This window comes from Equus przewalskii, chromosome 3 (assembly GCF_037783145.1).
Source record: "Equus przewalskii isolate Varuska chromosome 3, EquPr2, whole genome shotgun sequence".
NCBI lineage: Eukaryota > Metazoa > Chordata > Mammalia > Perissodactyla > Equidae > Equus > Equus przewalskii.
This window is the reverse complement of record NC_091833.1, coordinates 9014278-9041252: the sequence shown is the minus strand read 5'-3', so window position 1 is coordinate 9041252 and position 26975 is coordinate 9014278. Positions and strand designations below refer to the sequence as shown.

The window sequence follows — 26975 nt, the reverse complement described above, 5'->3', positions numbered from 1 at the left end:
TGCATCTCAGGCTAGGAGGGTGGCCACATGCACACCATGCTGCCCATCTCTGCAGGTGTGAGTGCTGGTCACTTGCAGATGGCTCCCATATCCCCCAGCGACAGGAAATCCTGCCTTTGAGCCTTTGATCTTCTTCATCGGTCCCTTTCTTGTGGCATTTTTTAAGGCTTCTTATCTTACTATGGTGTGTCTGTGTGCATGTACACACACAGCTGCTTATCTCTCTTGCCCCACCGCCCTGTGAGCTTCAGAAAGCCGGGACTGTACCTCACTCTCAGCAGTCACCTCATAGCTCTTAGCCCCAAGGCCTCCGGTGGCTGCACCATGGCTGAGGGAAGCTCTCACGTCAGCCTAGGGGGAGAAATCCACTTTGATAGGAAGAGGCCCTTTGCTGTTCTCAGCCCAGTCAAATGTAAGCTCCTCACTGAGGGCAGGGACCTCGGGTCGTTTCCCGTCTGTGTCCCCAGGGCCTAGAACAATGCCCGGCACAGGGCAGATGCTCACGCATTTGTTGACTTGCAATCTCCATTTAGCAGTCACCGAATCGACAGGGATCACAAGGTGAACTTGACTTGTCAATGTCAGTCCCCTAACAGCAAATTTTTAGCCTGCCAACTTAGACCTAATTTTCCCTTGCAAAAGAATTTTTAAAAAGCTATTCCTTGGGTGGTGGTAATTGATTCCACTGTGCACCCATGTGAAAAACCTGTTGCGAAAGACAGAAGACAAATGGTAGAGGACAGACCTGTAGCCCTAGAAAGCCGTCTAAATGAGGCTGGGAGCCAGATGGCCAAAATTAACTCTGACGGAGGACCCAGTGTGACAGGCCATAGGTAGGTGATTTCTACAAATTAACCTAATCTTCCCAATAGCCTGATGGAATAGGAACTGTTCTCCCCTGCTTTATACCTGAGCAAACTGGCTCAGAGCAAACGACTCGCTCTCAGTCACACAATTACCCAATGGTGAGGAAGGGATTTTAAGCCAACTTTCGGGTCAGCTCCGAAGTTTAAGGCTCTCTCTTGAAACAGCCGGGCGCTGAAGTCTTGGGGGCTGCTGCCTGTTGGCCTGACCCAGTCAGGGCTCTGTGCTCAGAGAGCCTTCAGTCTCGGGCTGTATTCTTGCTGTTCCGCCGTCTCCCACTTTTCTCTCCTCACCCCCGTGCTGATAAGCTCTTTCCTTCCAGAATTTAGTTTTCCACCAAGTCTCAAGATCCTTCTTGGCAGTTTGAGTTTTCTAACGCTAATGGTTGCCACCAGCCACAGGAGGGCCATATCCCAAACATTCATATTTGAGGAAAGGAAGTGCCCTTTTTGGTTTGGTTTAATTTTCCTAAACATGCAAGCCAGCTTATCTGTCGGCCTGATAAGCAGGAAAGCTGCTCCTGGGACCCACACTGAGTGTGGCCAGCCGGGCAGTGAGGGCGATGCCCCAGGCTGGCACTGTTCCGGAGGGAGACATCTGTGGCCACCAAGGAAAAAACATTTCCAGCCGACTCCCCAAGGACAATGTCTTCCCCAGCAACCGCGCTGACCGCACGAAACGCTGGGCCTGGGCCTTGCTGCCCATCGTTGGCCCTCACCTCTCTGTGGCTGTCTGCTTCTCAGGGCTTCTACAGAGACCTGGCCATTCCTAGGGAACAGCTAAGGTGCTCCTCATTCAGGGGTGACCAAGGGCCCCGTCTTGTCGGCTTTTCTTGCCACTGGGCTGGCATTGTAAAAAGTCTTAACTGAGGACTCCACTGAGAGGCCTCTGGCTCTGATACCTGGGTAAACAGGTCACACTTTACCGCAGTGGCCATCTCTCCGTCTGCCCCCTACCCCTCAATAGTGTCCCCTCACCAGCTACGGGCTCACCAGCCCCGGCTCCAGGATGTGCTGCAGAGTCCCAGAGACCACTGACCCTGTGACGGGCTGTGGGGGCACCTGCGTGAGGCCCAGATTCCCAGGGGATTCATCGGAAATGGCCTCCCATAGGCCTCAGGGACCAGAACGAGCTGTGGGCCCCCATGCAAAGGGAATGGGCAGAACCTCCTCCATGCAGCCCCTTCAGAGAGAGAACACTCAGGCCACCAGGCAGCTGGAGCCAAGTCACCTCACGGCTTCTTGTTAGGGCAAGGTCCCCCAGGTGGAGAGAGAGAAACACCCCCACCTCCGCAGCCATCTGCACATCACCAAGTAGAATCCCATGCCCTAGACCCTGAACACGCCCCTCCTGGCCAGAAACACAGGCAGAGACTGCCCGAGAGAGCGGGAGACATCTGTCCTGTGATCAGGCCCAAGTCTCTCCCACTGTCTGATCAAAACATAGTCCCCAGTCTTGCCTCCCCTTCCCCAAGGCCAGTAACTGGCTCCCAACCCCACTGAAAATGCTTTCCACTGAGAGTCCAAAACAAACGGCCACAGACCTTCACCGGCTCCCAGCCCCGGAGCGCGCGCCGCATGCTGGCTTCACCACAATGGTCTTGATTTGTCACCCCACTACACCTCCAGCCAAACTCTGGTCTTCCTCAGACCCCTGGCCTGAATTCTGAGGCTGGTGCGGGCAGAGCAAGACTCTGGAGCTGTGGGGACTTCTCAGACCCAGGGACCAGGCAGGCCTGAGCCTTCCTTGCAGGAAGTGGAGACAGGGCCTGGCTCGGTCACGCCCAGAGGCTGAGAAGAGGCACTGCTGTCCTCTGAGGAGCCCCCAGTGCACCTTAGCTAAGAGCATTCCCAGGAAAGGAGGCCCGAGAGGTCTCTGCTCCACTAAAGGACTGAACAAAGGGGGCACATGGCACTTTGGGAGGACAGTCCAGACATTTGCTGGCTACAGACAGGGGTGGTGGTGAAGAAACCATCCTAAACAGAGTAAATGGTAGAAGTTACTGTACAGAAAGGAACATGCAGAACACATCCACCGACTCTCTCCCGCCCTGTCCCTTCTCCCCACAAACACCACACGGAGCGACAATGTCAGAAAAGCAAAGATGAAAGGAAAATAAGCGGTCAACTGAAGAAAGCAAAGAACTCTCCCCACTGTGTTTCTAATAAAAGTCACTGATCAAGTGAGAAAAAGCTGTCCTTCGCCTCCTTCCTCCCTTTATAAAACATTCATTTGAAATTCCTGATGGAAAAATACCCAGTAGATGATAGCGGCCAAGGTCAACTGGGGCCCACAGCCACCCACTCAGCCAGCCTGCCTGGCTTCATCAAAACCGAATTCCAGTCACTGCTCTCTTTCCAGTGACTTTCTTATCTCACTGTCACTTCCGCTGCCCACAGGAGCACAAACAGCGCAACAAATCAGGGTGATCCACTTTAGCTGGAAAGTTCCTCGCAGCCTGTGCCAAGCCTGGGAGGCTCCAGGCAGCAGATGCCAGCAGAGGCAGGCTGGATAGGGCGGCCAGATCAAACTGGAACACACTTATACGAAGAACTTATTCACGGTTTATCTGAAACTCCAGTTTAACTGGGTGCCCTGTATTTTTATTTGCTGAATCCAGCCTGGTTGAAGGGGTCTTAGTTGCAGGCCACCTGAGAACCTGTCTAGGCCAGCTCTGCTGGGGCCACCAAAGGGGCTATTGTATGTTTCTCTGCTAGAAGCCCCCTCTGGGATCACTGGCTCCCCCAGTTCCTGCTCAAACAGAAGCCACTGTCTGAGGCAAACTCTTTTACCCTCCCCATCCGCAACGAACAGATTCTCAACCGCCCCAAGGGCAAAGGCAACAGGGAGGACAGAGTATGCCAATGCAACGCTGGGTTTCTGCCAGCCCTCCCCTCCTCCTTTTTAAATGATCTGACCATTATTACTGGTAACAGTAAACCAAATTTCCACCCGTTTCCTCTCAAGTTTCCCTGCAGACTGTGCAGCTCTGCAAGTTCCCTTCTTTGAAGGATTAGCCCAGATAGTCTGAGTCCAGCAGACACTCCTCTCCACCTTCTTTCAGACTGATGCCTAGGAAAGGCCCCCAACCTAAAAGAGGAGTCTGAATCCAGGCTCGTGGAGCTGGTACCAAGGATGTGGGGAGAGGGCATGTACAGGAGGCCGAAGCAAAGAACCTGCTCATTCAAACATTTGTAGAGCAATCCATCGTGGGCTGGATACCCAGGAGAGGGCACACGGAAGATACTTAAAAAATCAAGGTTAGGACAGAAAATTTTCCTCCATTCCTGGGTCAGCAACTTAGAAACACCAGTATTTCCACTTAGATGATTCTGGCAAAAAGAGGAATAGAAGGAAGAGGCCACTTTCTTCGACTTATGAACCTATCCGGGATGGGGACTGATGACCCCGGTTCTCCTGGGCTACTGAGCACAGCCCAGCACGTGCAGGAGCTTCGTGACTGCTGGAGTGAACTCGGGCTGACCCATCAATCCATGGGCTCTGGGCTACAGCCAGTCACCACACTCATATGTATAACAAGGAAAGAGAAGCACAGATGACTTGAATGGAATTTTCAAGACATTTTAGTTAGTGGGTTTTAAGCTTTTTTCCACCAACCTCTTCTGTTAGAAACAAGTGGTAAGAACACAGACTGACTTCCCTCCTCTTCCTGCCCTGTGAGGGACACTAACACACCAGGAAACTGTCAGAAGGTGGGCTAGAGGCAGGGGACTTCTCACTTCAGCCTAGAAGAATGAGGAATGTGGGACATACAGGACCCTCAAAACTGCTTCTTTTCCCGCTAGCATGCTACACACTCCTCATAATGAGTTGCTGACTTCTTCCTGATATTTTTGAAATGTGGGTACAAAAGCCTTATTTTACTGATATAAAACAAGCACTTTGAGTGGTACCATAATGTGTACGTTCCCATTAGGAATTTTGTAACACCTAATTTGCTGGGCTCAATCAATCTCCGGGCAGACTGAGGCTGAGTGAGAGTCTGGCCAGTGAAGGGCCTGCCAGCACGTTGGTGGGCCTGGGGTGACGTGCCAGCCTGGGGTTTTATTCAGCATTCAGCGTGCTCAAGTCACTTCCTGAGTGGCATGATGGAAATCTGGCCATGATGTGAGCTCCTAATGAGCTGGACAAAGGTTCTGACGCCTGATGGAGAAACAAGGACTGTGGAGCTCCAGCATAAAGCAGTAGATACTGGCACATCTCATGATTGCTAAATTTAGTATGAAGGGTTTGGCCAGGAGAGTTCACTCAAATGGAGCAGGCAGGGATGAGAACCCAAAGAGAGAACAGTCCTCAATTTTTTTTCCTAAATCAGCAAATGTTGGATACTGAGGGAAGGAGTCTATAGTTCTATGCTTAACTAAACCCTAGAATTTAAATGATGCATCAAAAGAGTAACAGTGGCCACTGCACTGCCATCAAGAGTCTCCAATTAGACTGTAAGTTCTTGGAGGGCAGGAGCGGGGCCTACACTCTGGCCCCGTGTGAAGGGGCCCCTCCTGCTCGGTGATGAGCTAGCTGGTCCAGCTAAGGAGGGATCAAACCAAGGGATTCACTCTGAGAGCTCACCGGTTCCACTCCAGCTTTCCTTTGAAGTTAGGCAGCCAGAGCTATTAAAAAAAAAAAAATCAAAGGAACAGAATCCTTGAAATCAAATCTTGATGGCTCTGAAAAGGACCCAGATCAAGTCAGCACTTCCCTTCGAGTGTCTCAGTGAGTTTATTACGAGCCACTGTGAGACAGCACTAACCCTGAGCTCTCCAAGTGTCCTCGATTTTGTTAGAAAGATTGGAATCACATCCCTGGAAGATAAAAGACCTCCAATGCCACTTTCTCTCAGCTTCTCTGGGTAAATGGTGAAATTGGGGACCAAGGTTGAGTGACAGGATTTAGTTCCCTGAGTGGGTGAGCTGAGGATGACTTTTAACCAGATCACGATTTCTGGGCACAAGCTGTAACCCTGCGTACGTGGGAACCTGCCGATGTTGTGGCCTTGCAAACTCAGCCTAAGTCTCTCCTGCATCTCTACACCCAGAGAATCGGCCCACAGGACAAGCACTGGGCTTTGCTCCATGAGCTCAGCCCTTCCGGTACGAACCGAGTTGTCCTGTTTCTCCTCTAAATGTCTCTCTCTGGGCAGGTCCTCAAATGCCAACCAGAGACCGCTGTCCTCTGAACTCCATACAGCTCCCCATTGGGGCAGCTCAAGGGCTGGTCGTTTTTCTCTCCCTTCTCATTCTGTGTCTCATCTACCAGTCAAAGGGCAAAGAACCTCATCCCCCTGTGCCGGCCTCATGTGCAGTTCTCCTACTTGGAGCTGGCACAACTGCGCGATGCAAGGAAAGGCAAAGTCACAATTAATTCTCATGGTGAGAATGGTGAACAAGGGGCAAGCCAGGGAGCAAACACAGTGAAACAACCTGAGCCTCACATTCATGGCACTGCGACATCTCTAGCTACAAGTAAGACTGAATATTAAAAACAAAACAGTAGCTCACACTGGATGAAAAGTCCACAGAATATTCTTTTTTTAAAGCATTGTTTGAAAGCACTATCAAACGATTTGCTTAAAATATAAATCAGTTCATCTATACAGGGCACAACTTGCTACGTCAAGTCCCCTGCAGGGCTCATCTTCTGAGACTTTCTCGGTGAAGCTCGGCGGAGGGTGAATAGAGGGACCAGAAGAAGGCAGAGCAGTCCCTGCTGACCCTTAGGCTGCTCCTTGATGGACACATGGAATCCAACCGATGAAGAGCAAATGGTCCCGTTCCCTCAGATTAGCTCATTCCCCAAAGGAAAGGTTACGATTACTTGAACAACGAGAGGACGGCAAGGGCAACCATGTCCTGGGACGGGAGACATGTCTCTCTAGGAGCAAAAAGCAGCTCTGGAGACTCTGGGGATCTCAACATCCGCCTGGAAGAGTCCACTCCAGGAGTGGTCCATAAAACCAGCAGAGCCGACCCACTGCCCAATTTCTCAGTTGGCCCATTTAGGAACAGACACTGGTCCTCATTTCCTCTTGAGTTTAGTCCAGGGCTTCGAGACGGGTGGCAGGAAAAACAGAGCCGTTGCTGGGGACAACCTCTGCTCAGGGATCACATATCCACAGTGCTGATGCCCAGTGGTGTCTGGAGTCTGTACATCAGACATGTGGAATGTGACCCATGAGCTTGCCTGGTCAATTGGCTTCATGAGTGGGGAAGAGGGGCAAGGGGGTTCCCTAAGCAGAGGAACTGACCACCAGAGAAAGGAAAGAGGGGCTCAGAAGTCCTCTTGAAGAGGGGGTCGCCTCTCAGTGGGGCAGCTAGAGGCAGAAGTGGTGAGGTTTACCCTTCTCGAGCCCCAGATGCAACACCGATAACGTTCATTTTTAAGGCTATCTTTTTCTAGGCCGATGTTTTCATCTCCAGTGGGATTTCAACAGAAGAACAAACTAATGAATCCTGGAATCAGAGCAGATCATTTGGAGGATGGTCTTGGACCACCTGGACCCTAAGGCACACCGGGAGACAAGGGAGGACACACAGGGCTTGGTGTTTCACACACACCTTAACTCACCCAGGCTGAGGATGGCTTTCACATTCAAATAAAATGTGAAAAATGAACCGGGACCCTACTATATCGAACATTATATCTAAATAAAAGTAACTCCCAAAGGCTTCGTTTCCTTGCTCATTTTGGGTGAATTTTTAATCATTTAAGGTCAACTTTACCCAAATCACAGACGCCTATATCAGCCTATCATTCTCTGGCCCGAGCACTAGTGAAGACAATTCCTCCCACACAAATGAAAATTTAAACAAAATGTCAAAGGAAAAAAAACCAAAATAAAAGAATGTGAAAAGAAATGCAAATCAAAGAAATTTATTTGTGTTGACAAAAATACATAATACAAAAAACAAAACAAAACACAACAGAAACAAAACCAGAAACCCCACCGCGGCGGCCCACGCGCCTGAGGTACTGACGGCGTGCAGTGCCAGTGGCCCTCACGGCGTCGCGCTCAATTCATGAGCACCTCCATTTGCACCAGCCTCGCATTGGTGTCCCCAGATGTCCGGTAGGGGATCATCCCAGCAAAGGTAATCAGGGCTCGGGCTTGACTGCGGAGTTGCTGAGAGAGAAGGGGAGAAGAGAAGAAAACCAGTTAACTTTCAAGTCAGGGCACCGTACCAGGAGCAACCACCATGTTCTTCCACTTTCTACCCCTTGGTGTCAGGGCCAGATTCCTGGTGCATGGATGACAGTCTCAGCCTCCACTGTCATGTTCTGCCAGCCTAGGACAGAGTTAGCAAAGGTTGTCCACTGGGGCCCCAGTTCCAAAGCTCTTCTACTAAGCAGAAGATAGATGGGTCTGCCAGGCAAGCTGCCCTGTCTGACACACTGGACTAGCTTCTGACACAGCCCTGGGCTTCAGACTGCCTGCTCCACTCTGAGCCTCCCTCTCTGCTGGCTGGTTTCTGTCCACCTGCTCCCACGGGGATCTGAGTCTCCAGGGCCCCCACGAAGCATCTGCAACACCAGAGGCAGCAGCTGTAACTGAGTGTAGTCCCAGCCCAGCTCTCCTCCTCTCCTGCTTCTGCCCTGCTCCTTCCTTTACTCCTTCCATTTCCTCCTTCCTGACATAAGCGCTTGGCCCTTTTTTCCCAGGCAACAATATTTATTGGATTCCTGGATTTTTCCAGGAGAGAAAAATATTCTAACTCTGGTGTTTCCAATAACAGAAAAAGACAATCTTCACTCTGATTTCTAAGCGATAAATTACTGAATAAGGAATAAAGAAACTTAGGAGAACAGCTGTAGGCTGCTCATCTTGAGGTGTGTTGCATGCTTATACCAGCAAGAAAGGACACCATATATGGAATAGAAAGGGACAGTCTACCAAAAGTCTCCCTTTTGGACCAATAACAAGACTTATAAGGAAAATTCAAGGATCATTTACTAGGCTTCTTAAGGACCATTCAAGAAGAAAACTGAAAGGCAAGTGCTTTTTACCTGATGTGTGAAATAAACTGGCAAGTGTACGTCCAAATTAATGTCCAAACCAAAAGAACTTCTCACTTTATAATGAGAGTACTTGTGAGACTGCCTTCAGAAGCTCTCACGCCTGACTTGAAGCCACAGTAAACGAGCTCTAGGGCTGCTCAGGAAAAAGGGACCCATCGGCTACAGGGCAGCACTGTGCTTTCAACCAGGAAGCCACTTCTTGGGCAGCCAGCTTCTACATAGGAGTCTCTCCTCGACCCTACCCATCCCCACCTTCCATAAAAAAGGAGAGTGGTGAGCAAGAGCAACACAGGAGAAGGGCTTTACTCAAAAACTAAGTGCCTAACAAAGAGAGATTACAACACACAGAATCTGAGTTCAGCCATTCTTCGAACAGTTCCCTTCAGATGTGGAAAGTGGCCTGCCAGGCCACTGGCTTGGCTCTCTGTGGGCAAGCCCTCCTCTGACCCGTAAGCAGCCCCCAGAGCACCAGAAACGCCCCCCATTTCAACACTCATACTCACAACAGCACTGCACTGCACACAGACAGCCTGCTGCCAAGGCCCAGGCCCAGTGAGCTCGTCTCTGGCACACCTCCTGACACTGATTTCTTATGCTTTTTAGGCTCTTGCCTGTCCAAGGGCAGAGGCAGACCAGCAGCTGCCTGGGGTGCACACGGATGGGCCTATCACTTCTGTGGGGCCTGTCGAGCACTGCTACCTAGTTGTTCAAGGTGAAGATTTCCACCACCACTCACTAGGCAGAAGTTCTGCGGGGCGGAGCAGACAGAGCCCACAGACCCCCCTGCAGGCAGAAGACAGGATCTTCGAGGCTCTAGTTTCTTGACTGCCAAAATCAGATATGGCTGTTACACACCACACTGAGAGTCTCATCAAACATTAAGCGAAAAAGTTAAGAGAAAGATAATTTTTAAAACACCACCAGTTTTCATGGTCTAATTGGGTCAAACACGTCTGCCCTTTTGTCAAATCAGTTGGACAACATATGCTGTGTGAGTCCCAGGGTTTTACCCACATGGACTCTGCCTGACTCACCCAAGGCTGTAGGCCCCACAGGCAGCGGGAAGGGCGCTGGCCCAGGCATCAGTCAGACCCGGCTTCCAGACCGGGCTCCTTCACTGATGGCCTGAGGGCCCATGAAAGCAAGTTGCTTCCCGACTCCAGGCCTCAGTGCCCTTGGCTGTAAAATGAGGATAACACTGAGTGCCCTAGGTACCCCTCTGGGGTCACTGTAAGGCTCAGATGATAGTAGAAACAAGAGTTTGCATCAAATTAATGTGCTGACCATAAGGATGGTTTTCATGAAAGTGCTGAGCTGAGACTCACAAAATAAACATTTTAAAATGAGCAGGAAATTTTTGTGGCATCACTACAAATAACCATCCTATTTGATTTTTTTAAAAGATGATATTCACACACTTGACATATCTTTTTTTTTTTAGCTTGAGAAGAACAGTAATCCCATAAAGTTTGATTTCTTCTGGGAGCGTCCTGACATAAGGTTTACCCAGCTGCCAGGCGGTAAGGGAAGAGAGCAGTTTGGGGTCATGAGCAGTGGTCTCATGAGGTGCAGTGGATGGCAAACCAGAGGTGATTCTCAGCGATGGTTGTGGCCAACGCTGGGACCTTACAGAGTCGCGGTCCTCGATGACTCGCTGGGGCCTGGATGCTGAGGATGGACTTGTCCCCTTGAGCCTCTTAAACTGTGTGAACAAGATGTTCATGGTGGCAAGAAGCACTTCTGAGAGGTTGTGCCTGATCTGCACAGAGAGAAACACATGAAGTAAGGAAAAGGAACCAAGCCCCCAGGCCAACAACAGGAGAGCGTGCGGGTGGCCACTCCAGGCAGGCCTGGTCACCCCACATCCCCACAGCTGCCAGGTGGAGAGCTACAGAGTCACCAAAAAAGGAGGCGATGGCAGTGAAATGTGAAGCATGAGGACAAAGCCCAGGCAAGGCCAGGGGGGTCACTCTTCTGCTTTCTTTACGCCACTCCTCCTAGGCAGGGGCAGTGAGCCAAAAGCACACTGACCACGTCTGGCCAGCATGCAGGCTTGGGCTGGTCAGCAGAATGATGATTACCAAAAAAGTTGGATTTGAATGTCAGTAGGTAGGGATACATACACTAGCTCTCCAGTCCCCACTGTCTTGGGCCCACCAGACTGTCTCCTCTGGCCCTGCACAGCCCTAGCAGAGTCCCTGGCAGGCTCACAGAGGCAAGCTGTGGTGCACCACTTCCGTCCACGATGCCATGAACAACGTGTGCAGGGCAAGGCAAGAAGGAGCAAAAGGCCAAGTGGCTGGGGGAGAACCAACAGCAGGCAAGAAGGGAAGGTTGGCAAGAGGCAAGACCTTCTGAACTGTGTGTACCACAGTGGGCAACCGGCTCCCACATGTGCAGAAGCTGGCCTTCTTCTAAAACAGAAACATGTTTTTACAAAAGGTATTTGCTTATTGAGTAACAGTTTTAAACTGAAACACTGTCAGTGCCATCCCAGGACCAGGCAGCTGGCCCCGAGTCCGTGGTTCTAGTGAAGAGTCTTACTCTAGCGGCACATGGGAACGACCAGAGGAGTGCTGGGCCACAGCCCGCATCAGGGAAACCAGAATTTCTGGGGGTAAGGCCTGGGCATAAACAATTTTTAACAGCTCTCCTAGCAATTCCAGTATGTAGCCCATCTGAGAACCCCTGGGCCAGATGGTGGCAACATGCTAGAAGCCCTGACAGTGGCTCTGGTTCTCACAGGCTGATAACTGAGGCCAAGTCTGCACCTGCTTCTCGAGACAAAACAGTTCAGAGAGGAGAAGGAAGGACGTGAATCACGATGCATGTCTCATCATCCAATGGAACTGCCTACAGAAGATCAGAGTTGAGCACTAAAATACCCTCTAGAGGAAGTGGATAATACAGAAGTAGAGCAGACCTCACAGGATCAACCAGAAACCCACTTCTCCCAAGAACAGGTCTGATCACTAAAGCGACTATGTTTTCTGAGCCAGGAATTTGGACGATAGCCTGGTGGGGATATGTGTACTCACAGGGTATCTGAAGCCGGACTTGTCTTAGAAAACTCAGTCTGGATGGATACTGTACTAAGCTTCTTAAAGTTATCAGCTACATTAAAACACAGCTTCCAGCAGAAGTGGGAGAAAAAGAATTGGATAACTCAGAAGAAAAGGACGTACTTCATCACTGAAATTTCTGAAGGCAGCCACTCTCTCTTCCACACTTTCCTGATTCAGGGGCACCAGCTTCAAGCGATCAATTATCTGTTTAAAACAAAAACCCACCAGCCCCATAAGATACAACCATCGTAGTCATTTCTTCTCCTTAAACACAGTCAGCATCTCACATGTTCATAAAGGGTTTCTTAACAGAAAATGCTACTCCCCTCATACACACAAAGGCTTTGATTCTAACTTGCTGACTAACTTAATTCCTATCCTCATCTTCTGAGGCAATTTTAACATTCAGATATTTCAAATTACCGTGAGAAATCTCTCTTTTCAGATTAAAGGAGAAACAAACATAAAAACGAAAAAGGAAACAGAGCAACCCAGAAATCCCCTTTAAATTGCTAGGATCACACTTGTTCTTCACTGAGCAGGCGTACTGGTGACATTTCCCTTGCTTTCAATGAATCCCAGGAAGTGCTCTGAATTTCCAAGGGCATACATTAACCTGCACTTCAAAGGCTCCTCCTGAAACTCACATCAAAGGCTCTGTCAATATGACCACTGTGATATTCGTCGAAAAAGGTGATCAAGTCCAACAGCAGATAGAACGTGGAGTCCACAAATTTATTTGCACTGATTCCCTGAGCCCGATACCTGAAAGACAAAAGGAGGGAGCGGGACCGGGGTACACTACGAATGTCTGTGCAATCGGTAACTCAGAGTAGCATCTGAACAATGCCAAGACCTCCTGAACTCTCTTGATGAGGTGAATTAAGGAGCAGGAAATAGTGTTTCTCTTGAAATGGCCAAGCATTTGATAGGAATCCACCTATAAATATTTTGCATGAAGCATGGTTCTTTAGTTTCAGCCACCACCTCAGCATCCAAAACTCCAGGAAGCATGGGAAGTGCTGATGGGCCCGCACTGGGGACCGTTTGCTAAATGGTAGCTCATTTGCCAGAGAATGTTTTCCTTGCTACCCCAGGAAAGCACCTCCCACCCAGTTTTCTCTGGGTTTCACTTTATTAGGACTATCTGTAGAGGACACAAAAGGAACGACTGTTGCTTCAGCCTGGGAGTTACACTGGGTAAAGTCTGAGAACTCAGTTAACCCGCAGGGAGGAAGGGAGGTTCTGAACACTGGCCACTCCATCTCTAAGAATTCCTCCATCCAGCCAGCACAAGTTTTGTTTCAAAATGCCTCCGAGATGGCTGGTAACAGTATATAGATGAGTATAATGCCTAGAATGAAAACTCACATACGGGATTAAAATGCTGAGACACCCTTTCATACCCTTCTTTTCGGAAACAATGTTTAAGTCTGACAGTGCCAGGTGTTGGTTATGACGTGGGGAAATGGAACTCTCAGACAGAGTTGGAGGGACAGTGAGCCAGCAGAGCCACTCTGGGAAAACGATGATACTAGTGAAGCGGAAGAAGCACGTGGGTGGGTGGTGGCGCTGGGACCCCAGGGCCCCTGGGCGCTGGCTCCCGGCCTTACCGTTCTGCGATGGCGAGTGCCATGTTCTTCAGCCTCTCCTTGTTGGACTGAGGTGCACTGATCTGGGGTACAACAGGGCTGAGCAGTTTGTTCATCAGCTCCAGCACCTTGTCAGCGTTCTGTGTGATTTTTTAAAATTAAAGAAGGAATCAATTAAATAATCAATGAAAGGAAAAACTAAATAACCAAAACAAAAGAGGGAAATTTCTGGGTAAAACATGGAGATATTCTATATCTTGAGCTGGGTGGTGTTTACATAGATATATACCTATGGAAAATTCATCAAGCTGTATACTTAACAGTTGTACATTTTTCTACATATTAATTGACCTCAATCAAAACATTTTTAAATTTAAAAAAAAAAGAATTATAACCCTCTTTCGTCCACTATTCTCAGGTGACAAAAGCAGAGCTGTAATTTTTTTAGGCCACACAATCATCAGCAGTCATCCTACGTTCCTATGTAGAATACTTATTCCAAGTCTCTCAAAATACCTTAGCTGTCGTATTATTCCCTAACACACGCTGATCACCAGCCTGGCTGTGGCTGCCCAGAGGGGAAGCACAAAGGCATTTTCACCAGCAACTTCGTCATGTGAAACGTGACGGACACTTACTCTGCTGCCAAGAGAGATTACAAGCTCAATGCCTCCAGGATATCCTGGTAATAATGCCACTCCTGTTTGCCCAGAAATACCTTATGGGCAGAAATAATTCTGTAAAATGAGAATTTCACCCTGACCGGACCATTAACTGCCTAAGCACTGGGGGAAAATGCCTCAGCAGGGCGAGTGGTACAACGATGGCGTCATCAGAATGTTTGTGCATTTAATGCCAAAAGGCTGGCAGATCTATTAAGAGCAGAAGAAGGAAGAGGGCTCATTTACCTTGGCAAGGTCATAAAGCTTAGCGGCTTCTTCAAACAGGCCTTTATTTTCTGCCACGGAAGCAACTTTGTTGATAATGGGCTTTGTATCACTAGTAAACTTATCTATGACTCCAGGCTGACAAGACAAATTATGGAGGAGGAGAAAGAGAGAGACGGTGCACAGAGCTGTTATTTTAAACACAGAGAAGCAATTGGGATCTGAAAACTACTTTAACTGAAAATGCTTGCCCTGGGCAATGCATATATTCCATCAGCTAGACTCCAGCTTTCTTGAAGACAGAAGGACCTATTAAACATATGAAAGGGACCAAGGAAACTACACACGAAGAGGCAGACTCACGGCGGCATGGAGGAGTCAGCCTAAGACGGTGCTTTCTAATTTTCTAAAATGACCCAGAGAGTAGGTGAAATCATCAATGATCTTAACTTTGCTGATGAGTAGGCACTAGGGGAGAAAATCAAGAAGCTTAGGAAAAAATAGCTGAAAGATTCTGGATTTGCTTTCTAAGACAGACGGCAAAAGATATCCAGTGCTGAAAAAATATATGGCAAGCAGTGCCAGGATATTAAAAAACAAAATCATCATCAATCAACGGCAACCAGTCAGGAGAGCGTGACCGAGGCCTTAGGAACCACGGAAGAGAGGGTGATCATGTGACGTCTGCATGGCCATTCTGATTCGTATCAGCCCTGGACCAAATTGGAATGACCTGCTCTGCACCCTGGCAGTACAGGAGATCAGTGAAGAGCATGGGCTCTGGGAGCAAGAAGGACTGGGTTCAAATTCCAGCTCCCTTTCTTCCTAGCTGTGTGATCTTGAGGGAAACCACCTCTCTTTTCTCCATTTCCTCACCTGGAAGACATATAGGTAATAATGGTTCCTACCTCCTTGGGTTACTGTGGCAATTAAATAAGAAAATACATGTGAAGCATTCAGCGCAGGGCCTGGAAATTGTCACTGCTCAATAAGCATGGCCATCGTCATCCGCACTGTCACTGGCCTTGCATCTGAGCTGGACGGTGTGAGCTCACCTTGAGACTGCTAGCTCCAAGCCACCCATTGTCATAAGTGAAGAGAGTGAGTCCCTGAGAGAGGGAGGTGACTCTCCCAAGGCCACAGGGAGAGTGCCTGAGCGGGATCAGGACTGGTCCTTGACGCCCGCACCTCTGCCCCTTCTGCTACGCCACCCAACAGGCATGATGGGTCTCGGGGAATCACCAGGGCTCAAGGGAACAGCCGTATCTCCGGGGTCAGTGGAGAGTGCTGAGCCCTGAGAAACTACCTTTTGAGAGAGGCTGAGCACATTTCTAACTTTCCCATCTGGGAAGAGCAGGTGTGGTAATCAATTTCTTTTCTTGCATATTTTTCTGAGCCAAAAATGATAAAAATGTAGCCTTCTCAGCTCAAAAGATGGCAGACATGAACAGATGAGTATTCTGAACATAATAAAAAAAGCTATTTAATCACAAATTTACCCATTTTAAGAAGAAATATAAATGTGTGTAAAATCAAGGTCATTATTTGAGGGCGGTAATTTTCATTCTTTGTTTTTTAAACTAAGCAATTTCATTCAGATTTGCATCTTTAGTACCTTGAATCTTAAAATCTAACTGTAATCTTTTGACAATTAAAAATCCCCAACTACAAATTAACATATCTCAAGGGGGGCATTTAACCAACCTTTCTACTTCCATCGTTCTCCAGTTTCCCAAGAATCATATCAAACTGCGGAGACAAAAAAAGTTTACTCAATTTACTGGACAAGGATACACACATAATCCACAATTCTTGAGACAAAAGAGGGGAAGGAAATAGGGGAGGTGGGAGAAGTCTTACATAAACTAGAAAAGAGTCAGACCGAACCAGTATTTTCATTGTTGGAAACAGAAGAAAACTAAAACTCTGCTAGGCCATATCCACTGCAATCATATCGAAGGGACCATGTAGTATCACATTAGCACGAGAACACGTGGACTGAAAATCACTGTGGGAGAGAAAAGGAAACCGACATACCTCTCGACTTTCTATGACCAGCTCACTCACACAGCGCAGAAACATGTTTTCTCCTTGACTATCTTTCTCGTCCCTGTGAGGGGACAAAGGCAACCTCGTTTCTTGTGTGGACTCAAGGTCTCTCACAGTCATTCTCAGAATGGTGGAAATCAAAATCAGCTAAGTAAACGGTCAACAGCAAGTCTCACCGGAGGAAGTAGAAGTACTGGAGGGCCTCCCTCGGGTCCGTGGACTCAAACTTCCGGGTATAGAGCATGAGCAGCCGCACGAAGTTCAGGCGCCGCATGCAGGGAGGGTCACCAGGCTCATGGCTGACTGCACCACGGGGGACAGAACTGGTCACAGCCATGCCGCCCTTCTGACCCAGACACCAGGAACGAGGGGAACTGAATCCAAAGACCCAGCAGCAGCTACTCCTGCAGCCCAGCCAATAGCCAATCCCCTTTAGCACCCTGTCCTCCATTTCTTTCTGAGTACGGAAGTGCAGAAAATGGCATTTTGTAGTGAATTACTAGTATCCAGGTCTTTGAAATGAAAGACGGAGACAAATGACCATCATGGCATGTGCTCTGGGGTGAAAGCTGTGGCCATTCACCCACATTTATCTTCTCTCTCTCTTCTGACTCTCCCACCCCATGCAGATATGCACATAAGACAGCTGGTTGGGGCTTCCAATGTTTCCAGCCAGAGCCCTACTGGGAAGCAGACTTGTGACTCTAGGGCCTGCTTCTCCTGCACCATTCACCAGGCAGCCTGACTGGCCACCAAACTAGCACTTTGAACAGCATTTTATTTATTAAACACCCCAGGGAATACTAATGAGGGGGGAAAGCAAGAACTCTAACACTAATCACCCAAGAAGTCCAAATGCTTACAAGGTTCTGAGATGATTGAGTCATTTGCTCAAATCCTTGTTGGCTGCAGTTACGTGTCCACTGCCACTCAATGGGGGGTGTGTTATGGTTATGCCACTGTCAACAAATACTCACGGAGCTGGGCGCTCTGTCCCGAGGATTTTAAAAGCAGCTTCAGCTCAAAGAGCACCAGTGCCACATGGACGGCATGGCAGCGCAGCCGCTCCATGCGGAAGAGAAAGGCAATTGCAGCTTCGAACTGCGCTGTCAGGAACAGTACTTGGAAGTAGAGGAAGGGCTGCTGGTTCACCGTGAAGTGGGACTCACCTGGAGGAGAGGAGAAAAGGCTGACTCAGAAGGAGTCCGCCTACTGGCAGCCCCGACCCCAGGCAGAAGCCCTGCGTGCTTACAGGACCTGCTGGGCAGGAGGAAAGCACCAGCCTGAGCCTGAATTAATGGGGAGGCCCTGGACCTCCACATGAACTATGATCTGGTTCTACGACCTTCTCCAGGCCTCACAACACAATTGTCAAGTGGAGGTCATGTCGTAAAACCCAAACTGGAGTTCAGGACCTTAAAGGGAGTAAAAAGGGGCTGTTTAGCTCCTTTATCCTGATGACAGTCACTCAATAAGGAGAGGAATGAAGAATGCAGACACCTCAGTTCACTCAGATTCACAGAGAGCTGAATTCAACAACTGCTGACCACTAGATGGAATCTTTTTTCTTCCGAGAATTTTTAAACAATGAGAGAGGGGGGACAAAAGCTCTTTCTCCCTCATTTGTGCTCAGATACATGCATTGCAAGGAAGCAAAAGCCAAGTCCTTTTTACGTCTCTCCCTGAGCAAATGCCTGCCAGAGCAGTTCAAAGAACTGGAGAAAACAGTTTACTGTATAGGACCATATAAGTCACATGCATCTCTTAAAGCCACATGGCCTCTACCCAAATTTGAAATTGTTTTGTTGTGCTTTGTTTTGAAGATCCATAGGGTTTGAAGGAGAGCAAGAGTTCAGAGATGAAAGGTAAGTAGTGACCTTAGGTGGACGAGAGAGAGAAGGGGCTCATGTTGAGGATCTCTTACCATAGTCTTCCAACAACTGTTTCTGGAACTGTGAGAGAGTGAGCCTGTCTTGTGGGGAGCTGGTGCTGTCGTCATCGAAACACACTTGGTTCAACTAAAACCCGAAGAGAAACACATGCATTGGTACAAATTACTTCCTGAGCCAGACACCCAGAGGTGTTGCTGCTCAGCAGTAGTGCTCGAGGCTGTGAGCTGGAAGGTCTAACAGCTGTGGTTATTGGTTGGGAATTACACAATAAAAAATGGAGTCAGGAGCCGGGACGTCCCTGACCACCTTACTGGCATCGTACATTAAGCAGGCAAAATCTGTGTGCAGAACGTGAGCAGAGGGAGGGGCTAAGGCCCTGCACGAGCAAGGGAAGCAGTGCATGCCTTCAGCCACAGGTAGTCCTCGGTCTTGTCGGCCACTTCGCTCTGGTTGTCGGTGACATCGCATCTACCGATGATACAGTACACGGCCCGCTTGTAGGGGTCCGTGTTGTTCCGGAGGGCCCTGCGGTAATGCAGCCGGAGCTTGTTCTCTGTAGCTGGGGACAATCTAAAGACACAAAAGAACAGACACACACACACTCACTAGAGATCCTCAAGGGCATCTGAAAGCACCCTGGCCCCAACCATGTAACAGAGCTACGAAGCCTTCCTTCCCTGAGGGTAACAGACACTGCCCACATGCCCTGGGTACCGTCACTTTAATCTGACTTGCAACCACCAGCACCTGCGTCTCTCTGCCTGTCAGTTTCCTCTAGCAGAGGCCTCAGGGGCAACTCAGAATGGCTGGGGAATTAACACTCCACATCACGCCCCTGCAGCCCTCAAGCAGTGACGGACAAGACTGAGTTCTTCCCTTAACTGTCTTAGCCTCCCTTCGGCTCCCCACTCCCTTACCCATGTGAGATCACCTCCCAAATAACCCCCTTGCACTCATTACTTCTTCTAAGTACACGTATGTAAATTTAAACCAGGTTCGAACATGAACTTAAGTCCAATTACATTAACAAAATCCAGAGAAAAGCTAATACTTAGTGGTTCCTTAATGCAAGAATACTAAAAAAAAAAAAAAAAGCAAACCTTAGTGAATGAATTCAATGATTACGTTTCAAGATTACTAACTTCTAATGTTAGCCTTTGAACTATGAAGTGCACGACAACATATTTTCATATTGGGCAAAGCAGAAAAGCACTAAGTGTTAACAAGTAAGGTGCGATACAACAAAGTTTCACTTTATAAAGCATCCTCGATGCGCCCTGGTTACAGAACAGGTCAATCATGTTCCTCGCCAGTCCCTCCTGCACTGGACCAGAAAGATCCGTGAGCACAGACGTGTGCTCAGTCTAGACAGCAGTGTCAGAATGGGGCTCTTTTAAGGTTTTCAACTGTTACTCTCAAGAGATCTACTTGCTTTCTAAACTTCAGTTTTTCCCAAGCAAACACTTATTTTGAGCCATGCACACAGGGAAAAGAGTGCAATGCCAGGAGAGGCCACCCTGCTGATTCCATGTGGCCTCTTCTGGACGCGCCATCTCATTCACGTACCTTCTATCCTTGCTGTTCATATACTCTTGGAACCAGGTTTTAAATTCTCCCAGCTGGTGCTGGGCTCGGTTAACCACCTGGGAAGCGGCAAGCAGGTCTCCACAGCGCATGCAGTAATAAATTAATGCCCACACAGGATGGCCTTCCACCTCTCCATCCTAAAAGAGGAAAGAGGCTCAAATAAACAAAGAGCTAGCTGATGGCTATCTGATGTGCCCATCCTCAGCCAAACCCTCTCCTTATATGTTCACAGCCCCATTACAAAGGGACAATTAGCAGCCTCCTCCTTCCTGTTTTACAAATGAGGAAACTGAGGCATAGGGAGGTTAAGTAATTTGTCCAAGGTAAGCTGGTAAGTGGCAGTCCAACTTCAGAGCTTTTCCTCGAAAGCATGTGCCCCATCTGACTCAAAGCCAGCTTGAGGTTTCTCCACAGAATCCCATTAGCCTGCAGTAATCGGGTGACATGTTCTCCTGTGATAAACTACAGACACGCCCTCCTGTAACCCCCACGAAGCAAGGGCTAAAGATGTTCACTGACCAATAAGAGACTATCAAGTTTATAAAATGTTAAGTACTAATGATTAGGGACACGGATACTGGCATTTTCATTCATGTTTGTCATTCACACCAACACTGAGTATCTTTGTTTCAGACGCTAGACCAGGCACTGGGGATCTGTTCCCACTCTCCAGCACTAGCTTATCTATTCCAAATCTGGCTTTGTCATCTATCTGCACAGCTAGCCTGTGGTCAATCTTCTCCTCCTGCTTTTGCCCAACTCCTCCAGAAGTGGACATCAGATATCCTTTCTCAGCCCCTTCCCCTGGTAGGACTCTTTCTAAAACTCAGATCTGATCATGTCACTTCCCCACTTGAACCCCTTTGAGCTGTTTACCTCCAAAGTGCTTAGCCTGGCACTCAAGGCCTTTACCAGCTGGCCCCAAGCTTGCCAGGCCCTATACCACACACCTCATATGTCAGATACTCTTTCCTGCTTCCATGCATTTGCTCATGCTATTCCCTCCTCTGGGAGTACCCTTTTCCAAGCCCTCAGGCTGGTGAGCCCTTATTCTTCAAGCGCAAGCGTGAGCCTCCCCTCCTTTATGAAGCCAGCCTCCTGTGTATCCCACCACCCTCGGTACAAAGCTCCAGTGTACGGCTTTCAAAACACATCCAAGGACCCAACAACATCATCCTCCCGCACCCTCCCCACCCTGAGCTGAGCACCCACCATCACGTGCTGGGCTCCCACACTACTAGCCTCCAAGGTCTCCCAGCTTCTCTCCTCGCCCTCCTCTGGTCTCTTCTCCATACAAGTGTCCACACATAACCTCATCTTAACTGAAAACACCTATCCGAGAGAGACTGCTCTGGAAGCGTAACTGATCAAATGGAGAAAGTTATCAATACCTGAAGTCCAGGCAGGGGGGCTGGAAGTTTAATGTTCAGGAAACTTCGAACCAACTGGTAAGTCCCAGGCACCCCACCCAGCTGGGCCTGATGCAAATTTCCAAAGACAGTCACAAGGGTGTAATTCTTATAACTGGAAAAATTTAAAAGGAAAAAATGAGAAAGGTTGAATACACTCATTACACGTATCTACATCCATATCCGTGACATCAGACTGTGAACTCTGCAGGACAGGGCCTGGACTTCCAACCTAACACAGAAGAGGAAACAGTGCACACTTAATGAGGCAAACTGCATTATTTATGCAGTGGGCAGTGGGAGTAAAGATTTCTCATCACTGTGGATGCTTAAAAGAATCCCTGGAGGAAGACAATTGTGGACTTCAAATGCATTAAGGGCTAATGTGCAGAATAATAATTGCTCCAGCTCACAGCCTAATGCTCTAGTGGCTTCTTTTTAAACTTTTTATTTTGAAAAGTTTCAACCTACAAAAAATTAAAAGAACAGTCCAATGAATGCTCAAAAAACCTACCTAGATTCACCAATTGTTAACATTTGTGTGCATGTTTTTTCTATTTATATAGACACACACACATACACACATACATAAACATACATACTTTTTTCTGAACCATTTAAAAATGTTACAGAAATCAGGGGCTGCCTCCTCTATAAATACTTCACCACCTATCTCCTAAGAACTAGGACATTCTCCTCTCTCACCTCAATACCATTACGACACCAAGAAATTTAACATTAATATACTATTATCTAAAATATAACCTATACTCAAATTTCTCTCTTTTTTAATTGAAGTATAATTGACATACATTATATTGGTTTCAGGTATACAACGTAATGATTTGCTACAGTTAAGTCTAGTTAACATCCGTTACCATACATAGCTACAGAATTTTTTTCTTATGATAACTTTAAGATCTACTCTGTTAGCGACTTTCAAACATGCAATACAGTATTATTAACTATAGTCACCATGCTGTATATTACATCCTCATAACTTATTCATTTTATAACTGGAAGTTTGTATCTTTTAACTCCTTTCACCTATCTGAACCACCTGCCATCACCCACCTCTGGTAACCACCAATCTGTTCTCTGTACCTATGAGCTTGGGTTTTGTTTTTGTTTTGTTTTGTTTTGTTTTGTTTAGATTCCACAGGTAAGTGAGATCATACAGTATTTATCTTTCTCTGACTTATTTCACTTAGCATAACACCCTCAAGGACCATCCATGTTGTCAAGAATGGCAAGATTTCATTCTTTTTTATGGCTGAATAATATTCCATTGTGTATATACACCACATCTTTATCCATTCATCCATCGATGGACACTTATGTTGTTTCCATGTGTTGGCTACTGTAAATAATGCTGCAATGAACATGGGAGTGCACATATTTTTTTGAATTAATGTTTTCATTTTCTTTGGATAAATATCCATAAGTGGAATGGCTGGATTATTTGATCAAACTTCTCAATAATGTCCTTTATAGTTTTTTTTTTTTTTTTTAAGTCTAGGATCCAATAAAAGAAATGCATGGCATTTAGTTGTCATGCCACTTCTATTTCCCTTAATCTAGGGTAATTTTACCATCTTTTTTCATGACATTGAGCTTTTAAAAAGAATCCAGGCCAGCTGTCTGACAGAATGTCCCACAAGCTGAACAGTTTCCTCATGATTTGATTCAGGTTCAAATTTGCCAAGAATCCCACACAGCTAATGCTGGCACTGCCCAGTGAGTCCCATAATGAGGCAGGTAGTATCAGTTTGTCCATTCTTGGTAACACTCAGTTTGATCACCTGGTTAAAAGGTGTTGTCCACCAGATTTCGCCACGGTAAAAAGTACCTTTCGTGTTTACAATTAGTAAGTCCTCTGTGGAGTAATGCTTGGAGGTCATGTCACTGTTATGTTTACCAAGAGTCTTGTACCCAGTGGTTTCGGTTTCCACTGGTGGTCCCTGCTGAACCAATCACCACACTGGTGGCCACAAATGATGATTCTCTATCATTCCCTCTTCATTTAGTTGCTAGCATGCTTCTTAAAATTCTCTACAGTGTTTTCAAAGTGCTGCCATACTAAGATTAAATAGTCTAAATTAGGGGATCCAAATATGGGGTTAATATAAAAGGACTTTCTAAATATGTTTCTTGTCCAAAACAAAACAGACTGCCCCAAAAAGTCAGGTGCTCCATATGCACAAAGATGTTCAACACCACATTAAGTATAATGACAGAGCGAGAGTGAAAGAGAAAGAAACATCTAAATGTCAATTACAGAAAACAGACTCAATGGAATTTGATGCAGTTACAAAAAAATGATATTGACAAAGAATTTAAAAAGCAAAACCATATATCATACAAATTTGGATTATACCTGGTAAAAAATAAAATGAAACAAAATATTCATGTATCAAAAAAGGAGGGGGGAGAAATAGAACAAGGTACCAGAAGCCTCCCCCCTTTTTCAGGTCTTCTTTTTAGATTTTTCCAAAATTTCTATAAGTATCCATCATTTTTATAATGAAAAACAAACAAAACTTAATTTAACAAATGTAATGAGTTTCCCATCACCGGAAGCATTTCATAGCAGGGGCTGGAAAAGATTTTAGAGGAAAGAGCCCTGCAGCCGCCATGAGAAACATGCCCACTGTGGTCTCTTCCAACGTGAATGCGGACACCCTGCAAGCTGGCAGGGGCTTAAGCTGAAGACGCAGCTTAAAGTCCTTGAGGGCTAAGAAATACATACCCTGCTTCAAATCTTGGAATGTGGCAGGGAACAGAGAGACCAACCTTGTATTTTCTCAACATTTTCAGCCTTAGACTCAAAAAATCATTGTGAACAGAATTTACTTTGCCGCCTGGTAGATTACATCACTGGAAATATTACACGTAAACTGTCAGTGGATTAGTAACAGCATAATTACTTTAAAAGTGAGTATAATTATTCTAAAATACTCCCTTTATCAAAAGGTGACAATGAATCCCTGGAAAGGATGCCATCAGGGAATGATGCTACTAGACTGAAAAAAGAAAATACAGCTACAATCACTGAGGACAGGAAACTCCCAATAGCTCCCACGGCTGCTAAACGAGTTAATGTGACAAGATCACTCTAAAAAACTAATGAAAAGAATCATTAAAAAAATGGGATGGGATTACCAGATACAAAACCAAGCAACGCAGCCTGGTACCATGGGTGAAGTCAAGCTCCAAGGTTAAGAATTAGGTTTATTAAGGAAAAAGCAGTCATGAGCAGTCACATACTTAGACCCATTAAAAAAAAAATCCTAAAGGTTTTTATACACTGTAGGAAATTTTGACTCATATTTTGCTGACTTGTAGCAAATATATATTACTACATGCATTAGGTTCTTTATGGCTGAAGATCAATATACTCAAAACTTATGTTACAAAAGTGTAGCCAAAGCCCAGTGAAATATTTTAGACTCTTTTGTGCCTATGCCACAACAAGTAAAAAACCATTTGGAGTTCCAGATTTTTCTTAACAAGAGAATGGAGGATAGTGAGTTTAATATGTCTGATGGCATCTCATGTAGCTATTGTATAATTTATAAAATATTTGGTATAAAAACCTATTCTCTGCTTTACCAAGTCTGAATTACCTCAGTTACACACAAGGAAATGCTATGACTTCCTAATGAAGTATTATTTTGTTGATAAAGGGCGACCACATTGCAAGGCTCCTGGCAGCTACACAGGCTCAGTGGCAAAGAGCTGCAATTTAGCCAGTGTATTCAACGTGGCTGTCTCTTCTCAAGCCAGCAGAGGCCCAGCGCCCTGTCTCTGAAATAAAGCGGGTCTGTTGCACACTCATGGCAACCCCTGCCAGCCAATTCAGAGGCAGAAAGAGTGTCCACAGTGAGGGATGAATGGCATGGGCCCTACCAATGAAGCGGACAATGGTAGAGCACAAGGGCACAGCCACAAACCCTTCAGCAACCAACTCCAATTAGTGAGGAGGTGGCAAAGAAACTCAGGCACAAATTACAGGCATTAGCAGCTGGGAAGGATCCCGACTCACAGGGATTAACTGAGTAGAGCCAGAAGGAAAATAAAGGATCAAGGTTTATTTATCAAAATAAAGTTCCTAAGGTCTGTAGGTGGTACTATTGCTGGGTGTGAAAATTAAAATGCTGAGAGAAAACAAAAGAGCCTAAGAAGTAACAGCTGAACCACACTGAAGAACAGGATCCTGACCCAAGGCACCATGGCCTAATAATCAGAATATCTCTGTACTGAGGGACAGAGAGCAGAAAAACAGAAAGAGAAAATGTCTAACAGTGCTCCCACTTACCATGATTTTATATCGTTGCAGAAATAGTCCTGATAGAGAAGTGTCTCTGAAAACAAGATGACACCTCTCAGATTTGCTCAACCTTGTTTAAATTATACCAGCTACAGAGCACTTAGCCTGAGAACTACTTAAAACACGAGAAACGTGTTCTGACTTTGGGGGATTTTAGACCTAGTCCCTGGTGCCACAGCGCCTTACCTCTGCTCGAGGTGCCCCAAGGCCTGCCTGACAAACTCCACGCGCACTTCCGCTCTGCTGCGGCTCTTCAGGGCGTCACTGGCCGGCGCCAGTAAGACATCTGTCATTCGTTTGACCATGGTCCACATGTCAGAGATGTTCTGCACACAAATGAGACTGCACGTGACAATGCTGCAGGGCTGGAGAAACTGTTTGGCTCTTCCTGGCACTCTGAGCTCAATGGCACGCAGGACGTGGAGGCGGAAGAGGTTATGACTTCTGTCTGAGCCCCTCAGGCTTGCGCCCAGCACAGAAGACGCACCTCTGCCCTGCCAGCTGCCAGGCTCACATCTTCCAATGAGCAGCCCCTGTCCCGACCTGGTTTTCAGATCAATTACTATTCCAGGCCCACCATAATCACTTACATAATTAAGACCATATAAAAGTAATAAGAACACTGAATCTCAGAGGGCTACCCTCTAAGAGAGTGAATACATTTATAACTGTCCAAAGCTCTAGCAGCTTAAACTCAAGTAGCTGCACTTTAGTCCTTACAAAATCATTTGAATTTTTAAAGGCTTAAAATAAGAGTTTAACCTAAATAATACAGATTTTTGTCCTCCCAGAAACTCTCCAGGGGCCACTGCTCTCACTCCATTTTGTGAGCGGCACAGCCTACCATTTTCCGTCCTACTCACTCCTTTCAAAAGGCGCCTCCCAGGAGAGGACAGGAAAGGAACGGGTGTTCTCTCCTTCGTGTTACACCACACAGCTGGGACTCCCTCGCCCCAGATCCTCTTGGATGTAAATCTGTCCTTAAAAATGTGTTCCCTGAATGCTCTGCAATATTCTAGTTAAGCATCCCTGGAAGACAGCATTGACTGAAGAAAAGCAGGCTTACGATATTTCCAAAGGAAAACAGAAAATCCAGTTTTCACTGTCTCTGTCAAAAATTCAAACTGTAGAAAATCCACCCAAATGTGAATCCTTCTAGGTGGTGAGATGTAGGTGAATTCTTACTTTCTTCTTTAGGTCTGTTTATACTGCCTTATATTTTACTATTTATAAAAAATAAAGCTGAAACTATTTTTGAGAACAAAA

The 26975-nt window shown here is 46.8% G+C and overlaps 1 protein-coding gene across 10 annotated transcripts in view; it reads right to left on the bottom strand.

The window, feature by feature from the left end:
• Positions 1 to 7739: 7739 nt before the first annotated feature.
• The window catches only part of NUP93 (nucleoporin 93), a 102323-nt gene continuing 83087 nt past the window's right edge, over positions 7740 to 26975 (bottom strand). For 6 of the 10 annotated variants that reach the window (XM_070611907.1, XM_070611910.1, XM_008527996.2 and 3 more), the window contains 15 exons: positions 25896 to 26035; positions 21362 to 21494; positions 19950 to 20107; positions 18788 to 18953; positions 18416 to 18509; positions 17469 to 17660; positions 16668 to 16794; positions 16480 to 16552; positions 16147 to 16191; positions 14464 to 14580; positions 13577 to 13695; positions 12611 to 12728; positions 12084 to 12167; positions 10529 to 10657; positions 7740 to 8005 (listed from right to left, as the gene is read on the bottom strand). In XM_070611907.1, the coding sequence (XP_070468008.1) occupies positions 7895 to 8005; positions 10529 to 10657; positions 12084 to 12167; positions 12611 to 12728; positions 13577 to 13695; positions 14464 to 14580; positions 16147 to 16191; positions 16480 to 16552; positions 16668 to 16794; positions 17469 to 17660; positions 18416 to 18509; positions 18788 to 18953; positions 19950 to 20107; positions 21362 to 21494; positions 25896 to 26035 (1806 nt within the window). In that variant the 3' untranslated portion in view covers positions 7740 to 7894. The remainder of the gene's footprint in view (positions 8006 to 10528; positions 10658 to 12083; positions 12168 to 12610; positions 12729 to 13576; positions 13696 to 14463; positions 14581 to 16146; positions 16192 to 16479; positions 16553 to 16667; positions 16795 to 17468; positions 17661 to 18415; positions 18510 to 18787; positions 18954 to 19949; positions 20108 to 21361; positions 21495 to 25895; positions 26036 to 26975) is intronic. The other 4 variants (XM_070611909.1, XM_070611914.1, XM_070611915.1 and 1 more) reach the window with 1 other exon arrangement.